Here is a 22,214-nt window from a genome sequence, read left to right as displayed (position 1 = left end):
GACCCAGAAGTTAAAGAATCACTGATAGAAGAAGCATTCAAATCATTTTCTTTTGTAAACCACACCATCTAGTTCTGTTTTTAAGTCCTGAGCTAGACATGATACTCAAGTAAAAATATATGAGCACAATCATAAAACATTTCCTTAAAGCACAGGTACTCAGTGGAGAAAAACGTTCCCAGTGTGTGTTACATAATTTTGTACAATATAATCAAATTCTGTATGCATTCATTTTCTAAACAGGTATCACAATTTTTTCTCATCTGATTATTAAGCATGTAAACGATAGGAAAAACATCAATAAAAGTGTAGTTATATTTAGCCTCCAGCAAAATACCGTAAACAATTTAAAAATCTTAATTTTTGGTAAGTTACAAGCCATCAAACAGATGTCAAATACAAAAAACTTTTTTTTTAAATCCCTCTGTAGTGTAGTGGAGTAGAGGAAGACAGTGGGTTGAAAAGAAAAGATCCATATCAAGAAGAAATACTTCAGATTTGTTTTGTTAATGGAAATGTTTTACTTGATGTAACTAAAAATGTGATTCAACAATACTTGCAGAAATTGATAACGTTTGGAAAGCAAATTGGTTTTGATTCGTTCGTTTCGTTTTTATTTTATGTAAATTGACCGTTTAACCCCGTGCTACAAATAATTTTTTAATATTTCAGACAGGTGATTTCTCTCTCTTATTCTATACCCTCCCAGTCAGTAGATGGCGCCTGTCTTTCACCATCATCGCTCAACTCATGATCCACCAATGTTTTAATGACGTTTCTCCTTTCTAGTTTCTGATTGGCTGTAGTTGGGTCCCATCTATTCCTCATGGTGGCGGGTATGGATGTGGGTTTATAGAACCGAAACACTCACCATGTGCTGCTGTTGTGCGGTGTTTTTAGCTTTTTAGGTAAACAAGACGATAACAGCAACATTTGATAAATGTGTCCTCTGTTGCCAGCGCCTACTGAAAAAGAAAAGGTAGACTTTTTAGCTAACAAGCTAATGTTGCTGTTCAGTTTCCTGGAGTCTGCTTACTTATAACCTTCATATGGAACCAAATTTGGGGTTAGAAACAAGTAAAGCAAGAATGGAAACTTTAGAATCCGGTAGGTACACTTAAATAAAACCTAATTCTTCACATCTTTTGTCTGCTTGAGATGAGACTCCAAATTTAAATGATTTCTTTGTAATTAAAGGGTGGAATAAGGAAAACCTCCTGAAGCTTCTTGCTGCACTGAAAGCCAGCGTCCCAAACCGTGAGAGAGGGAGCATTTATCGCCGAGGACTCAAAGCTGTAGACTGGAATGAGGTGGCTTTCTCCCCATTTTCCCCCGAGGAATGTCAAGAAAAGTGGACGAGCATTATGCAGAAGGTGAGTCTCGTTTTATCTTTTAAATTTGCCCTTCAGCTAACAAAGCAAATAGTCTGTTGTAGAGATGACCTCATATTGTATCTGTTTGATGTATTGGACTCACAAACTACAAAATTGCTTGTCCCAAGTTAGTTTTTCTGTTCTGTGTCATTGTCTCTCTTTTTTTGTTGTTGTTGTTGCTTAGATGCGCAAGATTCGTACCCTGCCGGAGCTCATTGTTGAAGCTGAAGAAGTGATTTCAAATCCTAGCCATAACTTCAAGGTAAGTGCAGAAAAAGCGAGCCCTCAGTAACCCGAGGTAATATGTCAGGCTCATCAAACCGTCTAAACCGGCTGCGTTTTGATGGTCATCAGTTGGGTAAATTAAACGGGAATGTGACACGGGAGATCTACCTGATGTCTGATAAGGTCAACTATTTCATTCTGTGAAGTATTTGTTCTTTGCTTTCTCTTCTTGTTTTTTTTTTACCGCAGATCCATCCGGAGTACCCGAAGAAACCCATTCCTCCAACGGCTGCCTACTGTGAGGAGAATTTGGCCAAGTTTAGAATGGAGAACCCTGAACTGAGAACGTCGAAGGTTTTCAAGTTCGCAGTCGAGCAGTTCAGTCAGCTCCCGGATGACGAAAAGGTGTGGCGCTGCTTCAAAATGCTAACCATTCGTCGCAAAGCCACGAATATCAAGAAACAATGTTTTGACTTTTTCCAGGCCGAGTATGGAAGGAACTTTAACCTTGCAACTGAAGAATATGGGAAAATGATGGAGAACTTTCGGTATCAAGTGAACTCGCACACCACGCATTATATTTAAAGGTTCTGCAAAGTCAGCGTAGCTTTGTTGTCAATTAAAGTCTTCATCTTTCAGGGAGCAGTATGCAGAAGCTTCCTCTCAGCACTTAGTCCCCACAAAAAGAAGCAAAAAGAAGAAGAAGGCCTCTGCAGATGTAAGTGGTTTTCACCTTGAGCATGCCCGGTTATGAACAGCTGCGTAACATCTGCATGGTTATGTGAGCAACCGTAATATTCAGCTGAGTAATTGCAGTTGAAATGACAGAAGGTCTTTTGTTGACATTTGATTGCAGCGGCAGCAGAAAGGCTGTGCTGAGGATGGAGCGAGTCTGCCTCCAAAGCCAGTTCCGTAAGCTGCACACACTGTTCAGGTCTTCCCAGAGACTCTGTATCCTTATCGTCACATTTTACTTTTGACTCCAAATAATTAAAACCATTTAAAGCTAGCAGAGATTCAAGTCTTTAATTCGCTGGCTGCTCAGAACATATTTATGTTGATGTCTTTGTGTGTTTATCTTTAGCAATGGCTATGCACTATTCTGCCAGGAGCACTCCAAATCGATCCATTTCAAGGGTCCAAGTCAAAAGTTGATGGCGGTGTGGGCCAGTGACTGGCGAGATTTGAGCGACGCAAAGAAGGCAGAGTACAAAAGACGCTGCAAAGAGGTGTGGCCACAACCTGATACCGTACACAAAGTCAACACTCAGATTTATGGATGCACGTGTCGTGTGTATGTTCAAAGACGACTAACCAAGGTTCTGTTAGGGAACTTTCTCTGTTTTTAATTCCATTCTTTGCTCATTGTTTCAGATGAGGAAAGAGTACCTGATCAAGATGGACAAATATCTCAAGGTAAGTTATGAGACCTGGCCTGAGCTAATGTCCAACAGACTTTGCTTGACAACGTTCACGTTTCTTAGGGGTTTGGTGAGGAGGAGAAGGAGAAGATCCTCAAAGAGAACGGCATTGGAAAGCTCAAGATAAAAAAGGTGGGCTCAATTTCATGACTATGTTAGAACTAGAGTCAGAGGAAAGCCGAACTAGATCTGTATTCTGAGTTCATCATGTCACAGAATTTTAGCCTATGTTTTGGTAAGTTCTTCTAAAGATAGTTTGTTTTTTTTGTTTGTTGTTTTTCCTATAAAATGTGCAGACTCGCGCAGTGAAACATGTGGAGAGATTATCCAGTGAGCCCAAGATGCCATCTACGTGAGTATGACTATTAAATGTCTGACATGTCCCATAGAGGATTCAGTCACACTTCTGAAAACAGACCTTTTTTCCTCCTCCCCTCCCAGAACTGTACATAAAATTTTCTGTGAAGAGCAATTGCAACTTCTGAAGGAGAAAATCCCAAATCAGAAGGAGCGCCTTGTACAAGCCAACAAATTGTGGTGGAAACTTTCCGCAAAGGAGAAGGAATGCTTAAAAGCAAAACTGGATTTAAAGATGAAAAAATATGCAGTGCTGCTGCGGCGGTGGTTTGAGGTACATTAGATTTAACATTTGTAATGTATTTTCTTCTTAACTTTGATTGTGAAGTTGAAATTGCTTTACTTTGTTCGTGTAGACGCTGAGACGAGAAGAGCAGGCGGATTATTGGACACGTAACCCCTCCGTAAGCGCATCAAATGCATTATCTCGGGTGGCTCACTTTAAACCGTTCACTAAAATCATTTCACTTTGCAGAAATGGAAATATCTTGAGGACAAACCAATGAAAATGTGTGACAAAAAAGAGCTACAGCCCTCAGTAAGTTGGACTCTCCTTGACCTCGTATGGTGCTGCTTGTGACTGAAAAAATTGCCAGCCGAGTGTTTTTCTGTCAGTTTGGTGTGTGGTCTGAGCTCTCTACCTGCTTACTGCACGCCCTCTCATGCCTTAATAACACGCCTCGGAGGTTAATAAGACAGACCCTGGGGAAGAGATGGGGGTAGTGAAGTCAAGTGGGTCATTGCACGCCCTAAAATGGTCCAAATTAAAGGGCTAGAAATGAATGGATTAAAAAGGAGCTGCTGCACTGTCGCTATAATTTTGTCCAAATAATGTCGCTGACATTTCCCAAAGAACTAGGGAAAGGAAGAAAAAAAGCAAAATAGGTCTCCTTTGAGTTTATACCTGCTTTACGTCACACAGGACTCAGAAGATGAAGAGATCGTGATCAGCAGCAGTGACACAGAGGGGCACATTTTGGACTTGGATAAGGTTGGTGAAAATTGGTATCCGCTTTCAAAATTGAATGAATTTAGTTTTTTTTAAAGTTTTCGTTAAATTTCAACTGCTTGTCCACAGGAGGAAGAAGAGGAAGATGAAGAGGATGATATCATATTTGAAATTTTTTAGATGGTGATGAGATGGACAGCAGCAGCCTACACACATACAAGTCCAACTCCGAGCTAGATTCTGAAAATAAAAAGATGCTAAAAAAAGACTGACTTTGTGAACATGGAAGCCCTGTGCAAGGACAGTACTTCAGGACTTCTTTATCTCATACCGTGCAAATGACAATCCTCCTTAAGACCTTTGTAACTCTAGTCTGTCCGAGACAGAGACTTCTGAAAAAGACTTGTATCCGATCAAATTCCCCCTGTCTAAGGCATGTATGACATTCATCCTCAGTTCCTCTTTCACCACCACTACTTACACTTGGTATGATGGAAGTGACAGAACGGATCAGGAAAAATTCTCCGTACTTCGGTCACATGAGGGCTGCTGGTGTTTTCCAGCAAGAAGGCCATTTCTGCCAGCTGCAAAACTGTGCACCCACCTGTTATGTCTGAAACTTGTGCTGAATGAGAGGAAAAGGTGTCAGTTTATGTTGTATGATGTTATTTGTTTTCAATGAAGTCGCCTGATTCCTCATCCAGCTGATCTGAAGCATTTCTGTCATCTTTTCTTTCTCATAATCCTGTTTCTTTGGCTTTTCCCCAAAATGCTCTCCACTGTGGAAAATGTAGAGCTCCCACTACCTCTTAGATACTTTTGCATTCACTTTTTGTTGTGGGTTGATGACATAACTAACAACTAATCCCCTGCCTGAAAAGTACTACCTCCAGTAGGGGTCCTTAGGCAAGACCCCCTTAACCTATCTGCCTACCTGTAAGTCGCTTTGGATAAAAGCGTCTGCCAAATACATAAACCTAACATAACATAACTTTTGCTATATTCTCCTTCACAATAAAAGCTAAAGCCTGAACCTAAACCATCTGTCTGTAGTGTACAGTCAGTAAATCCGTCATGTTGTAGAATAATGATGAAACAAAAGACAGTTTACGGCTAAAAAAAAGTCTTAATTATGGTGATTAAATGAAAGTATGAGAAGAATCAGAAATCTTTAGTGCTACTTCTACCTCCTTTGTAGGCTCATCTTTAGGGCTAAAATTAAGCCTAAGTTCCTGTGGTGGAAATGAAGGGAGTCGAGGAAAGGATGCCCTGGAAAAGGTTTCTCCGGTCAGGATACAGCTATTGTTTGAATGCAGGAGTTCTCCTCTCAGGATGCAGGGAGATTGTAGGGGGCATCAGGAAGGTGGTTCATCTGACAATAACACATATACCGCCGTTTATCACAATGTTCCAAAAGATTGGTACAACTGAATGGACCAAAGTGGAAATAACATTGGGTTAACAGGGGGGCCCTTAAACAGACAACTGTACTAAGTGCAACTCAGGTGAAGAGATTTTCTGTCCCACTGTTCAGCAACTTGATTGTATTGTTTTCATCTGATGTGGGCTCACAGTAAAGATACTGTGACAAACTCATGGATTTCTTTTTGCCATTGATTCCCCTCCACATTTTGTTGTTTGTACATTCTTGGGAACGTTTGTTTCTTACGAGCTTTTACATCTGTGATTCTTATTTGGTTGATGGCGTTCAAACAACTGGGAACAATTAGGGGGCGAGGCGTGAAAATGGGATGGAGTGCTGCAAATCCACACAAAAGCCCAGTTAAAGCACGAGTTTCACGCGGAAACGCGCAGTCACATGCTGCCCTGGATGAGCGGAGGGCGAGCTCCCGGCAGGCGGGGCAGCAGAAAGGAGGCGCATCGTGGAAACTCGTTCAGCGATCGATTGCTCCTGTCTGATCTCTGTGATGTAAAGATGGATGCCTGCCGAAATCGGTAAATAAACTCAATTAAGGGCTTCGCGAGGCCGTGGCTGCCGTATTTGCACGTAGGTGAGCTTTACGTTTTGGCACAGGTGTCGCGTTTCCTCTGTTGGGGGGTTGCTGGGGGGGAGTGGAGAAGCGGACAGCCGCAGTGCAGCAGCGGTGTTCGGGTCGGGGACGAGCAGCCTCGCTTTTGTGAGATGTTTCCTCAGCTGCAAAGTGATTCAATAAACGTGTAACACTGGCTGCAACAGTCCAGCCCGGTGTGCTGCATGTTTGGCTCGTGGCTTGTACTTGCTGTTGGAGAGGTAGTTTGGAGCGCAGGGTATAGCCTCTCCTGTAACCTCCTGGTATGTTCAGTTCCTCCAGCAGCAGCAGCAGCCTATTCATAGCCCTGTTCTTTGTTTTCTTCACGGTTCCAGCTAAGCTACTTTCATTGAATGGTAATTCTCGGAGCAGCAGGGGAGTATTGAGCTAACGTCATGCTTGGTTCCCCCCTCTCTCTCGCGCTCTCTCTGTTGTCCCACGACATTGAGTTGCTGTTTTGTGTCGTACGCAGGTTATAATCGTGGGAACTGACTCCCTGGCTCCGTGCTCAACGTGCAGTTGTAAGTACCTGCGTCAAATGCTGACCACAGCCTGACTGGCATCCATTGTTTCAGGAGGATTTCGTGCCATCGTGTCGCTAACTGTGCTTCTCCTGCTGCAGCCCTGTTTTGGCCAATGCTTGCTGCGCTACAGCATGACCACAGCGGTGTCTGCTCATCTGGTAGTTCTGGCAAATGAAAATGGAGGAGGTTTCAGTGTCCAGCCTGGACAACAGCAAGCTGGAGGTACATTGGAGGAGACTACTGTGTGATAATGCTGCAAACAGACTTGGGGGAGAAAAAAACATCCACATGATGTCTGCAGAACTGTTGGATACAAACACACAGTTGTAACCACATGCACAAATAGCAATCTTTCTACCCACCCTTCCAGGCCCTAGCTCAGGACATCCTGTCTGACCTGGTGGAGGATGCATGCCTGGGTCTTTGCTTCGAGGTCCACCGAGCTGTTAAGCAGGGCTATTTTTTCCTGGATGACACGGACCAAGAAAGCATGAGGGACTTTGGTGAGCACAATCAGTCTTCCTCATGAAATGATTATTTCACCTGATCGCTAATAGTTTAGGGAGAAAAGTCAGTGTGGATAAGAGAATAATGCAACCAGGCAGTAACATCTCTATAAATCATTAACTTTTTTTTTAATTTTGTTTCAAATCTATCTAGAAATTGTGGACCAGCCTGGATTGGATGTGTTTGGCCAAGTGTACAACCAGTGGAAAAACAAAGAGTGTGTATGTCCCAACTGCAGTCGAAGCATTGCTGCTTCTCGCTTTGCCCCACACCTGGAGAAATGCCTCGGGATGGGACGCAACAGCAGTCGCATAGCCAACCGCAGGTATAACAGGAAAACTGCAAATGAGTGAACACTGGGGTCATCTCACATATTGTGAGTTTATTGGACTCTAATTCTATTTGTGAAATTGTTGCCGAAGCCAACAATAATAATAATGATCTCATTGTCTGGCTAAGCATCTATCACATAGTAGTGAGTGTAGGGCTCCTGAACAAAAATCAGAATCTTTATTTTAAAAAAAAAAAGAAGAAGAAAAAAGTAGTTTTTCCCAGTAATGCATTTACTTTATGATCAAACTGTTAATTGAGATAGAAATGCTGAGTTAGAGTGTGTGTTATGCCCTCTTCTTGTACAGAATAGTCACTGGTAACAACACCAACAACAAGTCAGAGAGTGACCAAGAGGATAATGACGACGTTAATGATAACGACTGGTCTTATGGGGCAGAAAAGAAAGGTGATGCTTCTGATACGAATTTAAGCTTCACAAAAATGGTCTCATTGAAATGCTTGAACTGTTTCTCCTTTTGTCATCTAAACATGTGTGTGATTCTTTTACAGCAAAGAAAAGAAAATCAGATAAGGTACTTAAACTTTTCTCATCACGTAAACGGTTTCGTATTTTCCGTATCATTCTTTTTCTCTAACAAATGAAATATCTTCCTTCTTTGCACCTCAGAATCCAAACTCGCCAAGAAGATCCAAGTCATTCAAGCATAAAAACAGTAAGTGCTCCCTTTTTTTTTCTTTTACTTACTCCACCTGGGAAATCTTACTCGTGCCGAAAAGCTTTTGAGAGGTTACAGGACCTCTTTAATAATGGACAACTGATATTTCTCAATGCTGACTGACAAATCACATGATCTGCAAGTCAAAGCTATTGTAATGTTACAGTGAAAAGTCCACAAATTTGTGCTAGTTTTGAGAAAATGGCATATTTCCAGAATTGTTTCATATGACAGAATGTCCAGTCTGCCACTGGGCAAGAGGCAGGGTACATCTGAGGCAGTTCACCAGCCGATCAGAGAGACAAGCGACCAAACATGCTCACGCTCACTCCCTGGGTTCATTTAGAACCACTATGTTTTCGGTGTTGGACTTTGGGGTGAAGCTGGAGCACCTGAACAGAATCCACACACGCACAGGGAGAACATGCACACACGTTGTCATGATTCAAACCGGAAATGTTCATGCTGTGAGGTGAAAAAAAAAAAGTGCTAACAACTCCACCAACCGTGCAGATATGCCTTCTCTGTACTAATTAGAACTGAAGATGGTTGCATCGTGTTTCTAATTTATATTTCACCCACTGCAACTGTACAGGAAAGGGGATGAGCGGCTCCTGTGTGCATGTTATACAAACAGCTGGAATTGTCTGCATACTGTCCAGTTCCTGTAACACTATTTAGTCACTTCTGTGTTTTAAATAAGTTTCCATATCTGGGGTTTAACAAATGAACGATGTCCTGCTCTTAATTCCTGCACAGGCATGATGGGTCCTCGACGTCGTATGGACAACCAGGAGAGCCCACGCATGTTGATGAAAGATGAGGCATTCTCTCAGTAACGCACTCGGCTACAAATGCATATTCTTTTATCATTATGTGTGAACAAACACACAAAGGCACACACGAGGGAGACCAATGGCACTTCAGCTTCGGTTCATTATGTTGTCAAACCAATGGACGTTGATGTTTAGGTGACATTTTGGTGTTTGCTGCTCTGCGAAAGCAGTCCTGAGCTCCCACTCTATACTTGACAGATTTATTTTTATTCACAGAATCATCGTACAAACACTTTTTCTTTTTTGTTGTCGTTTAGTTGATTGTTTTTGGTGAATATCACGATATACAATTCGCTGTACAGAAGACGACCGGTGGAATCGATTCACTGGTTGAGCAGGGGCCGCCGTGTAAGTGCAACAGTCTGCACAAACGCTATTATGTTTCTTCAGCTACAGAAAGGACGAGGTGTACGGACGTTTCCTCGCCTCTTCGAAGTCTCATTTGTGGGGAAAAATAATGTCTGAGACAATCATTGCTAATGGTTCGTCTTTTATTTTCACATTCACTGTCAGGGTCATGGTTCTACAGCTGAATCGCAACACAAGCCGCTCTGTTTGTCGTTCACCTGTGGAAACCTGTTCTGAAATGTTCAGTCACTGAACCTCTAATTGTACAGGCAGGTGTTTGCTGCAGAAAGCAGGTTTCTTTTGTTTGTTTTTTTTTTTTTTCATTTTGGTGGATAGAACAGCTTGTTTTCTAGCATTCAAGTCTGTCTTTGTATCATGTGTTTACATTGTAAAGAGTCACATATGTCCTTGGTGTGATGTGATAGTGTAAATATTCTAATAGTTGAATTGCTGCTATCATGGCTCAGTTTATTTCATCTGTCTAGCGTAATAAATGATTTGTTACCTGTCTCAGGGTTTTGTGTTCATTTGAACATACAGCAAGGCCCCGAGAAGACAGTGAAGTACTGACCAACAGGGGATGCTGTTGGTCAAACAATCCAGTCATTTTGTTGGGTTAGGGAACTGGAAGGTTGTTTGTCTGTCTGTCTTTCTTTCTTTTTTTTGTAGATGGCTGAGATATAGCAGCCACAAAATGGTTTAACCAGTTTAAGCTATATAAAATGCTATGTCTCACCAAGAGGGAGCCATTTATGTTGCCTTTGTGTGCCTTTCCTAAACTTCAACATTGAGTGACGTTTAGGAAAGGCATTTTGAGCACATCCTCAAAATATGATTACAGTTTAAAGATGGGTTTTTGAAATTCTAATCTGTGGTAAATCAACCACAGCGGTCGGGTCAACGCTGTGGAGTCAAAAGCGTAGTATTTCCATCTTTCCGCAGCATTACATGAACTGTGAAGTTCAAAATGTAATATGTAAATATGTCAGGTAATTCATGGGTCATTTCAATACTTTTTTTTTCTTTTTCCATTTATTTTTTTGTTAACACATTGATGCTTTCAGGCAAACAAAGGATTCTTCTTCAGTCTTTGATCTCAATGTTTTGCCACAACTCCAACATTGTTGTCCCTGTGACAACCCACATGTTCATGCCAGAAAATAAGGACGGCCAACATTTGTTGATCTGAACGGACTTAAAACAGCAGCAATTGGCTGACTGTATTCACCTTTTAAGCTATTATGTCCTGGGAACTAAAGTGAACTCTAATGCTCTATGAAAACTTAGGCTGCCCCTGCTGTCACATCCCCATGGACTTGCATTATGTTGCATGGCTGCACTGCCAACCGGCAGGGGTCAGCTGATGCAGGGCTCCTAAATTAAAGAGATCCCAGGTTCACCACTCAGCAATTTATACTACATTTTCACCACATCAGCTAAGTTAGTTAATGGTTTAGTATCTAATTTTGTTTTACAGCAAAGCCCCCTAGGTTTTAGATAACCAGTATTTAGTTTAAATTGGTCTCATGTGGCTCTGACAATTTAGCAACACTCAAGGAGATGGGTCTTGCAATGTGAGACTACACAAAAACTAATTAACACACAACCTTCAGCCGGAAGGCATTACTAAAGTGTGATTTGAACCTTGTGTGTGAGGGAAAATAATGAAGTAGCCATTAGCTGTGTATTATAACCCGCTGTGAGCCGTGTTGTTCATGGAAATCTGTTGTCAACAGTCACATAGCGCATGTGGGGTGTCAGTGAGACTCAATGTCCAGTTCCATTGTTCTTCTTCAACAACCAACCAGGGTATGCAATAGTGCAGAATTCAAGTGCAGCTCTCTTTATTAAAGCCGAGCTTGTCCTATTACACTATTTTTAGTCTAAACGTGAGCTGTGAAAAGAAACTTCTATTATACCTAATGCTCACTTCATTTGTCTGATTTCAGCCAGGAAATTGTCCACAGCTACATTCATTTTTTTTTAACAATATCTCAACTCCTGAAAGGCACCCAGAGGAAAAAGAAATGTAGAGAGAGGAAATTTGCCAGAGAAGCTTTAAGTTGGGATACATTGGAGGTATCCTTTGGAGGTGATGTCTGAGTGGGACATCGCATGTTATTTCTACATTGTAAAAAGTAAATATAGAAATAGTCCCGAACAGATTTGATGCTCGACAGAAAAAATGAGCTGCAACAAAACTGTCCTATCTAATTGTAGTTGGTGTAGAGTGGTACCCCCAAAGGAAGGTCGTCTCATTTTGTCAGATGTCTGTCTTCGACTCCACTGCTCATTTCTCTGATGGGAGATACGAGGAGGACATTGGACATGGGGTGGAAATATCTGTGGTGGCCTTGAGATCTGACACAACAACAGCCTTTCAGCAACAGCAAAAGTGAAGGCCCAGCATCATTTAACGAAACACTTAATGAACACAACATGTCAGCAAATGCTAAAAAGAGAGAAAACACCTCACAAGGAACAGCAAAAAGAGCAAAAATGAACATTTCAGAAAACATGATTAAAAATTAAAGCACATTTCACAGAGCACGCCCAAAAAGAAGAAGCATCTTATTTATTTATTAATTCTACAAAACCAGACACAACAATATTTCAGAAAACATCATTTAATGCAACACAGATTCTCATAAAAGACAACCAAAAGCAAACCCCATTCATAGAACATTACAGAGCCTAAAACACAGCTACATTTCTGAAGTAGTGTTGTGCATTGTGAAATTGATGTTAAATTTTCGTTTATCGTTTAACATGAAGTTGTTTTTTTTTTTGGTGGTTTAGTTATAATGAATTATGTGTTTGGGCTTCTGTCTGAGCGCAAGTAGGCTGAATGGAGGGAAGCAGTTTTGATGCAGAAACTCATGTCGCAATAGAATAGCGACTCGTAAAGTGAGAATGAGCATGCATCAGAAGCCAAAGTACAAGTATTTCATTTCATGGACATAAAATGAGCTACTTTAACAAGATAAACGACAGAAATATATCCAGATTCAACTTTTATTTCTCTCCTGCTTACCTGGGTTAAACGTTTGAAGCGGATGGAAACCAGTGTCGTGTGCTAAAATGTAGAACATCTCAATTTCCGAGGGCTGTAAAGGCAGCATTTTTGCATCGCGTGTGTGTGGGCAGTGATCGGATTCAGACAACTTGATTTTGCTGTAAAACGCAGAGTTGTTGATAAGTCAGGGATTATATTTCACACGAACCTCCCAGTCAAACAGTGAGGTAGCTCTAATTTGGTTATTTCTGTGCGGGCGGGAGAAGACAAACAACAGTCACCGCTTGGTGTCAAGAAAACGAGCAGTTACAAGGTAGAAGCAAATCCCGGAACTTGAAACGGTCGGAAACGAGCTAACATTAGCTAGCTTTTTGTAGACAGTGGTGCTTGCTGTCAAACCAGTCGGACCTCAGTCAAAGTAACGGCGGTTCGCAACAGCTTCTCTCCGACTTTTCCCGGGTGTCGTTCGTTTCCAAGCCCTCTAGACTTTTATTTGGACCGCAATTTGTTTTAATCTCCCTTCACTTTTAACCACTTGTGGATCTAGAAGATGGCATCAAGAGGGGGCTTCACTGGTCCTCAGATGAATCCAAATGTGACCCACATGAATGTTGGACACACTGCGGGCATGAGGATGCCAGGGATGCCGCAGCCCCCGACGGGTTACACCCGGAGCATGAACAACGCTCCCCAGTACCCCCAGGTTGGTTTTCACAATAGACCTCTGTTTATGAAATACACTAAGTTAGAGCTGAGAATAGTATTAAGCGTGTGTGTTTTAAGTTTATGCTGCCATGGCTGCCTTTTACAGCAAATACACACCTTAAGTAGGATTTCTAGAAAAGGAAAAAAAAAAACTACCCTCAAGAACAAACTTTGTAACTGTTCAAATATCATCCTGTGGACGCTACTTCCGCCATTGAAGTGGCTCTGTTATGACTTCCTGCATTTGGTTAATTGAGTACAACTTTTTAATAAGGCTTTAATAGACGTTTATCTTGGCGTACATTCCATTAGCCTGGACATTTAAGTGTAATAAGTGTCACACAAATATGTTCTGTTCAAGTATGAACGGGAAAGTCACGTGGTTGCCCCCCGGCCTCCTGTCAGTTACTGAAAACAAAAGTAAGTTTATCATCACCGCCATCTGCGCAGGGGCAAGCCTGCATACATTATCCCAGTTTTGCCACCATCTGCAGCTTTATGTGGTCGAAGCTGACACGCACCATCATAACTGTCTCCGCTTTGGCAGTTGGAGCCATAGGGGAGACAGATATTTGTGTTTCTGTTGAAGGAGAGGCCAAAGGGAACAGGGCGGGATTTTCAGTTTTGTTCATCAGAATTAAAATGCCTATGAAGCAGCTGTTAAATCACAATAAAGCATCACAACTAGAAACCTAATTACTTTAATCGTATGTACTTGGCTTATGGCGGAGACATTGTTTTCCCACATAACTTTTTACAAAATTAGACTTTGGCGATCACATATAGAAACACATTTTGTTTCAGTGATCTATACCCATTACAGTTACCTTTTCTTTTTTAACTTTTTTTGGACCAGCTTAATCGTGGCCTGAAGTGATGTCAACCAAATTTCATGTGAATTTGTGCAGCTAATTGCAAGGTATAAGCCTTTGCCTTTAGAGAAGCAAAGCACTTTGGTGGTGTTAGTGATCTTGGTTAATATTCCCGATCGTGCGTCTTGGCTGGTTCCATGACTTGTTCGTGACTTATTTCACGTGGAATTATTCAAACGTCCTGGTTTTGTGAAAAGTGAATGGGCTGATAAAATCAAAGCCAACTGAGATTTTCAAATTTCCTTCAAAAGATGTTCAACGTACATAGATTCTCTGTACGGTCACACGCACAGTTTAGTCCAGTTCTGGTTTGACGTTCCCATTTAATCGGACCATTGTCCTTACCGGATATTTGAATGGTGATTTATTTTTCATTCAATAGAAATCTGAGAGAACTAGAAAGGTAAAGACCCTCACTAAGCAAGAGAAAGGGGCTTTTAGGAGTTTTTGGCTATCTGTGAACCTGAAATCACATCTGTAACCTCCCCTCTTTTCTTTAGCGCCTCGGGATGCTACCCAACAGAGTGGGGGGCCCCATGGGGGCGATGGGGGGTCAGCTGCCGGGTCCCTCTTACGGTGGCGGTAACATTCCCATGAGGCCAGGCATGGGACCCCCTGGCATGGATGCTTCAAGGAAACGTTTTCTTCACCACCAACACCAACAGCAGCAGCAGCATGAGGCGCTGGGAGGCCTGAGACGAGGGTAAGCTGTGGGGAAGTGTTTGTGTGAGAGCAGGGGAGGCTGAGGCCAAGGGACCAAACCCCGGATCTAAAATAGTTTCTGCTTCAACCTTTTTGAACAGGTTTCACAATTTAGAAGAGAACAACAACAACAAGTCTTTCTGTTAACTTTTGCAGGCTTGTCACACGTGGGCCTTTTTTTTTTCCCTTTAAAACTTTCCTTTTCAGATTTTTATTGAAGTATTTACCTAAAGCAGCGGCAGAGTCGGGCAGAATTTTTTATTTTCTCATTTATTGATCTTTACAAAAGTACGTAAATGTATAAGTAAATGCTTTCCAAAGCTGCCGTAGGGGTATAAACGCAGCTCAGCTCACGCAGACACGAGGATACCAGTATCTTATGACTGGCCTTTGCTTTCATAGCAGCAGACACAAGTGGTTGTTTTTTTTTTTTACTTCAAACTGCTCAGTGAAGCCACGCTTATAAATGTTGTGAGCCATAATGTGAAGCAGCATTAACAGCCTCATGCACAATGAGTCTGTTGTGTTGTAAGGTTTATTTTGTAACCGAATTCCCAGTATTGGAGGAATGGTGAGCCACAGCGCTCAAACCGTCCTGATGTCTCATTATGGCACTGAGGAATGAATTCAGAACTGTAGAATTTAATTAAAGAAACAAAATGTCTCTTGTAGGCTCAGTGACAGTAATAAGTGGAAACCTCAGGAAGGCTTTCAGCAGATTTAATAAAAAGTTAATATTGACCAAGACTGTGTTGTTGCACTGTGAAGATGTCCACAAATAATTGATAATCAAATATAGTGCTTCAGTTCATCTTGTATCATGTGTCGGTGTGTGCGTTCCCCACAAATTGATTGAATTAAGAAATGATGAGACGCAACACAGCGTGGCCCTGTTTCAGGTTGTGATGTTCTTAGAAATGGGTTTCGCTGCGCTGTCGAGACGGATGTTTATGTGGTTGGTTAATGTCTTCTCCTGATTGAACAGTGCTGTGGAAAATGTGATTCTTTTTTTGTGCATTTTAGACCAAAAAGACGCAAGATGGCTGACAAGGTTCTGCCACAGAGGGTAGGTAAACTCTAGCCCCCCCCCACTTCCCAACTCATTTAAGCAGTTAATCTTTCATCAGTACTCAGCATTCTGCGGTTCTTTAGATCAGGGACCTGGTCCCAGAGTCCCAGGCCTACATGGACCTCCTGGCCTTTGAAAGGAAGCTGGATCAGACCATCGCCCGAAAGCGCATGGAGATCCAGGAGGCCATCAAGAAACCTATCATGGTACGTCTCCTGTGGGATGAGGGGTGTCATTTTTAACGTTGTTACAGTTATATAACAAGTATGTGTTTAATCTCTTTCCATTTTGGTCCATCTATGGCATACACAAAGTAAACTGAGAGCTCTTCTGGAGCCATACAGATTGCGCGATCGGACTCGGTCTGCTTTGTCAGATAACACGAAACTTTTTTCTCCCAGTCAGACCACAGCCGAGTTACTAGCCAAATTCCTGCTTCAAAGGTAACAGTTGCACGAAAAGATTCGTAAAGTTATGTCAAGGCACTCCCCAAAAACGTCTCCATGTGACTCTCAAAACAGCAGAATCCATAACGCTCGTTAGATTGAAACGGCATATCCTCGTTTTTGTGAATTTCTTTGGCTATTTGACTTAGCTGTTTGGATGGTCAGGTGTGTCCTGCAGAGTTTACCGCACGGTAAACTTCCCTTCCCTTCCTGGTACTGATGAATAATGGAGCCAGCAGTTTTCGCAGGCAAAAAAAAGGGGAACGTTCTGCGGTGGCAGTGAACTTCTTGATATTTAAGTATATCTTGACCTAAATTTGCATCTCCCCGTTTCTTCTCACGACGCAGCAAAAGCGCAAGCTGCGGATCTACATTTCCAACACTTACACTCCCAGCAAGCCTGAGGGAGAGGAGGCAGAGAAAGTGTCCTCCTGGGAGCTGCGAGTGGAAGGCAAACTCTTGGAGGAAGTAAGTGAACAACGCAGCGGCCACATTTTGAATCCTCTTGCTCTGTCTCCCCATTTGTCTTGGCGCGTTCTGACTTTTTGAGTTTTTCAGTTTCAGAATCTGGAAATTTAGGTTGGCCTCTGTCTTTGGCTCAGACCAGACAGCCAGATGTGTGTTTACAGCTTTCCCATCCCACCCCACTAACACACACACACACACACACACGCTCGCACGCGCTCTGTTGAAATGCAGAATTGAAACCACTGGCCGTTTCATACCACGAGCTAACATGCCTCCCCTCCCTCCATCAGTTCCAGCCCAACATATTGTGTCATCTGGGGCCAGAGAAGAAGGATTTTTTTTTTTTCCAGTTAATTTTTCTGCTCTTGCTCATTGGTTCAGACGTGCGTAGGAGCGCTGCATGGAGTAAGAGAAAAAGAAAAGGGCTGTCGAGGAAGGAGTGAAAGGGGTCACGTTGAGCAAACAGACTTTGACAGAGCAATGCAGAGGGTGGGGGTGCGACAGCTTTTTCTACTCAACAGTTCGGTTCCTAACCCCCAATGTGGTCAGAGCTAAACAATGCAGCTGCAGACTGACTCCGCACAGTAAGAAAACACTGAAGGCAACCTTTCCTCCTTTCTGCTGCATTTTTACACGCTTTTGTGCTCTCTCTCTGTGTTTTCGCAGCCCGGCAAGCAGAAGAGGAAGTTCTCATCTTTCTTCAAAAGCCTCGTGATTGAGCTCGACAAGGAGCTGTACGGACCCGACAATCACTTAGTGGAGGTATGACGCGATGAGAGGTGTGGATGCAGTCGCCTCACAAATTGGACGCACTTTGACACACACACACAAAAACCCCCCAAAAAAAACCTTTGAGATTGGAACTCAGGCTTTTGATGAATACGTTGAATTGCAGCTGTGTTCTTTCCTGTTTTTGATAATGTTGCAAAGCCAACAGTGTATAACACAGTCATTTACATTAATAGATGCCCCGATAGTTAATGAAACTTGGACTATTTACTTTTACACACTTACTAATGGATCTGACATCTCTTTTGATATCTGCATAATGCAAATAAGTGTGCACATAAAATGCGATTTCTTTTATTTTAGTGTCAATTAGCTTTTGTAGGACAGATTGATTAATTTTTTTCCCATCTTCCAGTGGCACAGAATGCCCACCACTCAAGAGACGGATGGTTTCCAGGTCAAAAGGCCGGGTGACGTGAACGTTAAGTGCACTCTTCTGCTTATGCTCGACCACCAGGTAGTTTTCTCTCTTGTTATTTGACTTTCTTAGTTTTGGCAGACAACGCTCGCCTTGTCCCAATGCCCTTTTTTTTTCTTCCCACACCCCCACCCTTTCAGCCCCCTCAGTACAAACTGGACCCACGTTTGGCTCGTCTTTTGGGTGTGCACACACAGACTCGGGCCAGCATCATGCAAGCGCTCTGGCTCTACATCAAGAACAACAAGCTGCAGGATGGCCACGAGAAGGAGTACATCAACTGCAACCGATATTTTAGACAGGTAATGGTAGGACTTCGTATTTCTTTTAAATCACATTTTGCATTGATGATATATTAAGTTTGCAGAATTATTCTCTATGTTTGTGTCAGGCGTTGGTGCTTCTTTTACTAGATCAGCTGTACAGCTATTGCGTGATGCAGAATAAAAGTTATCTTTCTTCCTTTGTTTTCTAACGAAATGCTGCTCAGATCTTCGGCTGTTCCCGCATGAGGTTCTCTGAGATTCCCATGAAACTGGCCGGCCTGCTGCAGCACCCCGACCCCATTATCATCAATCACATAATCAGGTATGGGAGTGTGGCTCATTAAGGCTCTTCGCATGTTTGGATTTAGTTTTGCCTGCTTTGCTGCTTTGTTCTGTCACGGTCTCTGTTCTCAGGCCTGGATTCTGCATTACTTAAAACACTGTTCTGATTTAATGTTCTATTTATCAGAAAAATGGTATAAAGATAATATATAGGAATAATACTAAGGAAGTTATTGTGATGATTGTATCATCTGCTGTACATTAGAGCTCTTTGTAATCAGGGAACAAAGCCAGAAGCTAAAACTAATCGCCGCTTGGGTTTGGGAACACTTGGGGAAATCATTGCATAGCTGCACCCTCATATGCTCTGCACTCTGCAAAGAAACCTGTCGTGATTTGCACGATGGGCTAAGTTGACGTGGAAAACTATCCGGTGCTTTGATGACTCAAACCTTTAAACTGCTCCCAGAAATCATGGTTGACACATCCGAGTCAGCAGTAGCTCTTTGTGTGTGTCCCTCGGAGCAGTGTGGACCCCACGGATCAGAAGAAGACGGCGTGCTACGATATCGACGTGGAGGTGGACGACCCTCTGAAGGGCCAGATGAACAGCTTCCTGTCCTCCACGACCAACCAGCAGGAAATTGCTGCTCTTGAGATTAAGGTCCGGGAATGTTTTTGGAAAAGACAGTGACAGCTTTATTATTATTATTATTATTATTTTTTTCAAATATCAATTTTAAACGTGTTTTTCCTGTTTGTCTCCACCTCAGATTCATGAAACGATCGAGTACATCAACCAGCTGAAGACGGAGAGAGACTTCATGCTGAGCTTCAGCAATAATCCACAAGATTTCATCCAGGACTGGTTGAAGTCTCAGTGCCGAGATCTGAAGGTAGATTTCTCCATTGGAGTCCTTATGGGTGGCGTTTGAGTCTAAAGGCTTGAAGCTGTTTCCAATGTGTGTTTAGTGTCATTAATGCCTTGTCAGCACTGTCAGTTGTCTTTTTCTGCTCTTTAACCTTGAATCGCTGCTGTGTTTTCACTGGTTCTGTTCACATTTATGTAGGTGTGAGTTTCTTTGAAAATCTTCTTTTCACAACCCAGATCCGATGCGGCGTTGCCCGTAGGACTGAGCTAACATGAGTGAGCGCGATTCAAGGCTTTAATTGCAAATCATTTGGGCAGTATACTTGTGAACCAGTGCCGGTGTATCCCATTTCATAGGGGATGGGCACAATGAGCTCTCTCTTTTTCTCTTTTTTTTTAACAAAGATGCCGCTTGAGACTTGTCAAATCTGTCATTTAATTCCTGTGAACTGTATGTTTGCAGACTCAAGTGCAAATTTAATGACTTTTATTGTCTTAAAAAAAAAACGTATTGAGGAAATTTAAACATCTTGAATTTAATGCTAGCAAAACCCTCCAAAAACCACCGCGCTACATGGCCCACATTTTAATGACACATTTTAATTCATTTTAAACCTAAGGATTTAAATTCTTGTAGTTTTGCAAAAAGAATCTGCGTTCGTTCTTGCTCAACAGAACGTGCCATAAATGTTCAATCGGTCACTTATTGGGACTGCAGGCAGGCCAGTTGAACACACACAGACGCTGTTTCTGTGCTGCTGTAAGTGGGACAAAATGAGATCGAACATTGTCCTGCTGAACTGTCCATTTGCCCCCAAGAAGCAGCTCTCTGAAATTCCAATACTGACTTCATCAATGAAACCTTCTCACATTTCCAAGTGGTGGTTGCTGATGTGCTCCCGTACCATCAGACAACAGTCTTTTTCATCTTGGGCACGGAGGACCAGTTTTCTCCAAAGTGACTGAAACGTGCTGCAGAACATGTGTCCTGCTGTCCATCTGAGACGAGCTCGTGTCCAGAGAACCCGCTGATCGGAGGCTTCCTCGGTCTGCGACTTAGTTCTCGGTTGGATTTCCGAGGGCAGCGGCAGATTGTGTTGATTGGGTTTTCTTTTTCAAAGCTCATGTCATGTACTTGTGAGACCGTGGATTCTTGTGTTGAGCGATGCCTTTCTGTTTCGTCAGCTGATGACAGATGTGACCGGAAACCCAGAGGACGAGAGGAAGGCTGAGTTCTACCAGGCTCCCTGGGTGCCGGAGGCAGTGGGCAGATACGTCTACTCCAAAGTGAGTACAACCAGAGGCCAAAGCAGGGCGCTGCGCAGATGTTTGGGAGCAGATCTTTGTTGACCCTTTCTTTGTTACAGGTGCAGCAGAGAAGACAAGAGCTGGAGCAGGTGTTGGGTATCCGACTCACCTAAACACTATCCTGGAGGAGTCACAGCCAGTTTTGTTTACTCATCAAAGATTTAACTTCTCAACTGGAAAGAAACTAGATGATTTTGCAAGTTAAAGTAATCACAAAGCCATCGTCACTCACTGATTTGTTTTTCTTAACGGGACCAAAGTGATGATTTATACGTCCTAAACAAAATGTTTGCCTTTGATTGTCTGCCATGTTGAGCCTGTTGGAATAATCGTTGCCTTGTTTTGCTTTTTTTTCTTTTCTGATGGTACAAATAGCTGAAATCTGGTAAGCACTGGTGCTTTTTGAGGTATTTCCACCATCCATCCGCGTGCGGTTTTAAAATGTCGTCTTTTTAGCTTCACTTTTAAAAGCCATAACTTTCACATACGGACGGCGCCTGATGTGTGTTGGAGATGTGGTAGATTTTGCTTACAGCGTGTGTGTGTGTGTGTGTGTGTGTTTGTACTATAAAACATTTAAACCAGAAATTTTTCATTCTTAAAAAGTGGAAATGGGAAGCCTTTTATAACAATCATTTTACAATATTAGGTGTTGTTTTTGCTTTGTGGGACATTTGCTTCGCCAAGAGAGGGGATTGTTTTAGAGCTCCGCCTTTTAAAAAAAGATTTAACTTGTATACAAGCCACTGTCCAGTTGTTGCTCATCAGCTCTTCTCTCTTATACTCCTTGGATGTTTACATGCTTTTTTTCATGTGTTATTGGTGTGCTTCTTTGCTTCTTTGCTTCTTTGCTTTGGTTCATTGCTGTTGATGACAGAATAGGAACGCAGCTGTAGTGTCAAACCAAGAGAGAAAACGCTGCAGAGACTTAAAGGAATCGAATCGAAGTTCTCTTTTGTTAAGCTTTTGTTTGACAAGTTCTTGAAACATTCCATGTTCATGTGCCAAAATTTGTTGTGTGGAACACGAGAAATGTCGCGTGCAGATATTTTCGTACCGCTTCTTTGTAAGACGTTTGCATGTTGTCCGTCGTTCGAAAGCCTTTATCTTTTATACATTTTAAGTATTTTTTACAATAAATGTACTTCCAAGTGTTTGTTGTGCTGTCGTCTTTAATTTGGACATCATTACAAAAGAGCTTTGATAAGTGGCGCGGGTTTGTCTTCTCTCCATGGCTGCTGTTACCGGAGCCGGAGTTATGCTTGCGCGTGTTCGGGCTGGTCACAGCTCAGGTGCTGTGCTGCGGGGCTGATGTTTCAACAGGTATGTCTGGTTTTGCGGAAACACCACTCCTCAAATAAGGACAAAGTCAAACAGTGTTTGGAAAAAAACAAACAGAAGTAAGGACGCCTTTCATTCTAA

At 42.3% G+C, this 22,214-nt stretch overlaps 3 protein-coding genes across 8 annotated transcripts; all 3 read left to right on the top strand.

The window, feature by feature from the left end:
- The first annotated feature begins 821 nt into the window (after positions 1–821).
- On the top strand, positions 822–5,464 carry LOC140278674 (nucleolar transcription factor 1-like). The gene is made up of 16 exons (XM_072373737.1): positions 822–1,107; positions 1,198–1,373; positions 1,558–1,635; positions 1,848–2,003; positions 2,082–2,146; positions 2,238–2,316; positions 2,455–2,510; positions 2,683–2,827; positions 2,973–3,014; positions 3,083–3,151; positions 3,316–3,371; positions 3,461–3,650; positions 3,733–3,780; positions 3,852–3,914; positions 4,299–4,367; positions 4,455–5,464. Exons 1-16 carry the CDS (start codon positions 1,050–1,052, stop codon positions 4,503–4,505), a joined length of 1,401 nt encoding a protein of 466 aa, XP_072229838.1. The 5' UTR covers positions 822–1,049; the 3' UTR covers positions 4,506–5,464.
- A 689-nt stretch (positions 5,465–6,153) lies between these two features.
- atxn7l3b (ataxin 7 like 3b) lies at positions 6,154–10,090 on the top strand. 6 transcript variants are annotated; one of them, XM_072373707.1, is made up of 9 exons: positions 6,154–6,281; positions 6,828–6,876; positions 6,978–7,101; positions 7,250–7,382; positions 7,540–7,711; positions 8,025–8,125; positions 8,230–8,252; positions 8,348–8,393; positions 9,156–10,090. In XM_072373707.1, the coding sequence occupies exons 3-9, from the start codon at positions 7,051–7,053 to the stop codon at positions 9,233–9,235; spliced, it is 606 nt and encodes a 201-aa protein (XP_072229808.1). In that variant the 5' UTR covers positions 6,154–6,281; positions 6,828–6,876; positions 6,978–7,050; the 3' UTR covers positions 9,236–10,090. The 6 variants fall into 6 exon arrangements, with proteins under 6 accessions (XP_072229808.1, XP_072229810.1, XP_072229809.1 ...); XM_072373709.1 differs by having other exon boundaries at positions 6,154–6,333; XM_072373708.1 differs by having other exon boundaries at positions 6,154–6,337.
- A 2,616-nt stretch (positions 10,091–12,706) lies between these two features.
- Positions 12,707–21,946, top strand: smarcd2 (SWI/SNF related BAF chromatin remodeling complex subunit D2). Its single transcript, XM_072373024.1, has 13 exons — positions 12,707–13,299; positions 14,674–14,876; positions 15,899–15,941; positions 16,028–16,150; positions 16,739–16,858; positions 17,525–17,620; positions 18,003–18,104; positions 18,206–18,367; positions 18,556–18,653; positions 19,142–19,277; positions 19,387–19,509; positions 20,670–20,771; positions 20,852–21,946. The coding sequence occupies exons 1-13, from the start codon at positions 13,147–13,149 to the stop codon at positions 20,903–20,905; spliced, it is 1,515 nt and encodes a 504-aa protein (XP_072229125.1). The 5' UTR covers positions 12,707–13,146; the 3' UTR covers positions 20,906–21,946.
- The last annotated feature ends 268 nt before the right edge of the window (positions 21,947–22,214 follow it).

This window comes from Leuresthes tenuis, unplaced genomic scaffold (assembly GCF_036924035.1).
Source record: "Leuresthes tenuis unplaced genomic scaffold, fLeuTen1.0.hap1 SCAF_20, whole genome shotgun sequence".
In the NCBI taxonomy this organism is placed as follows: Eukaryota; Metazoa; Chordata; class Actinopteri; order Atheriniformes; family Atherinopsidae; genus Leuresthes; species Leuresthes tenuis.
Note: the sequence above shows the minus strand (reverse complement) of the source record. Positions and strands in the feature narration are given on the sequence as shown.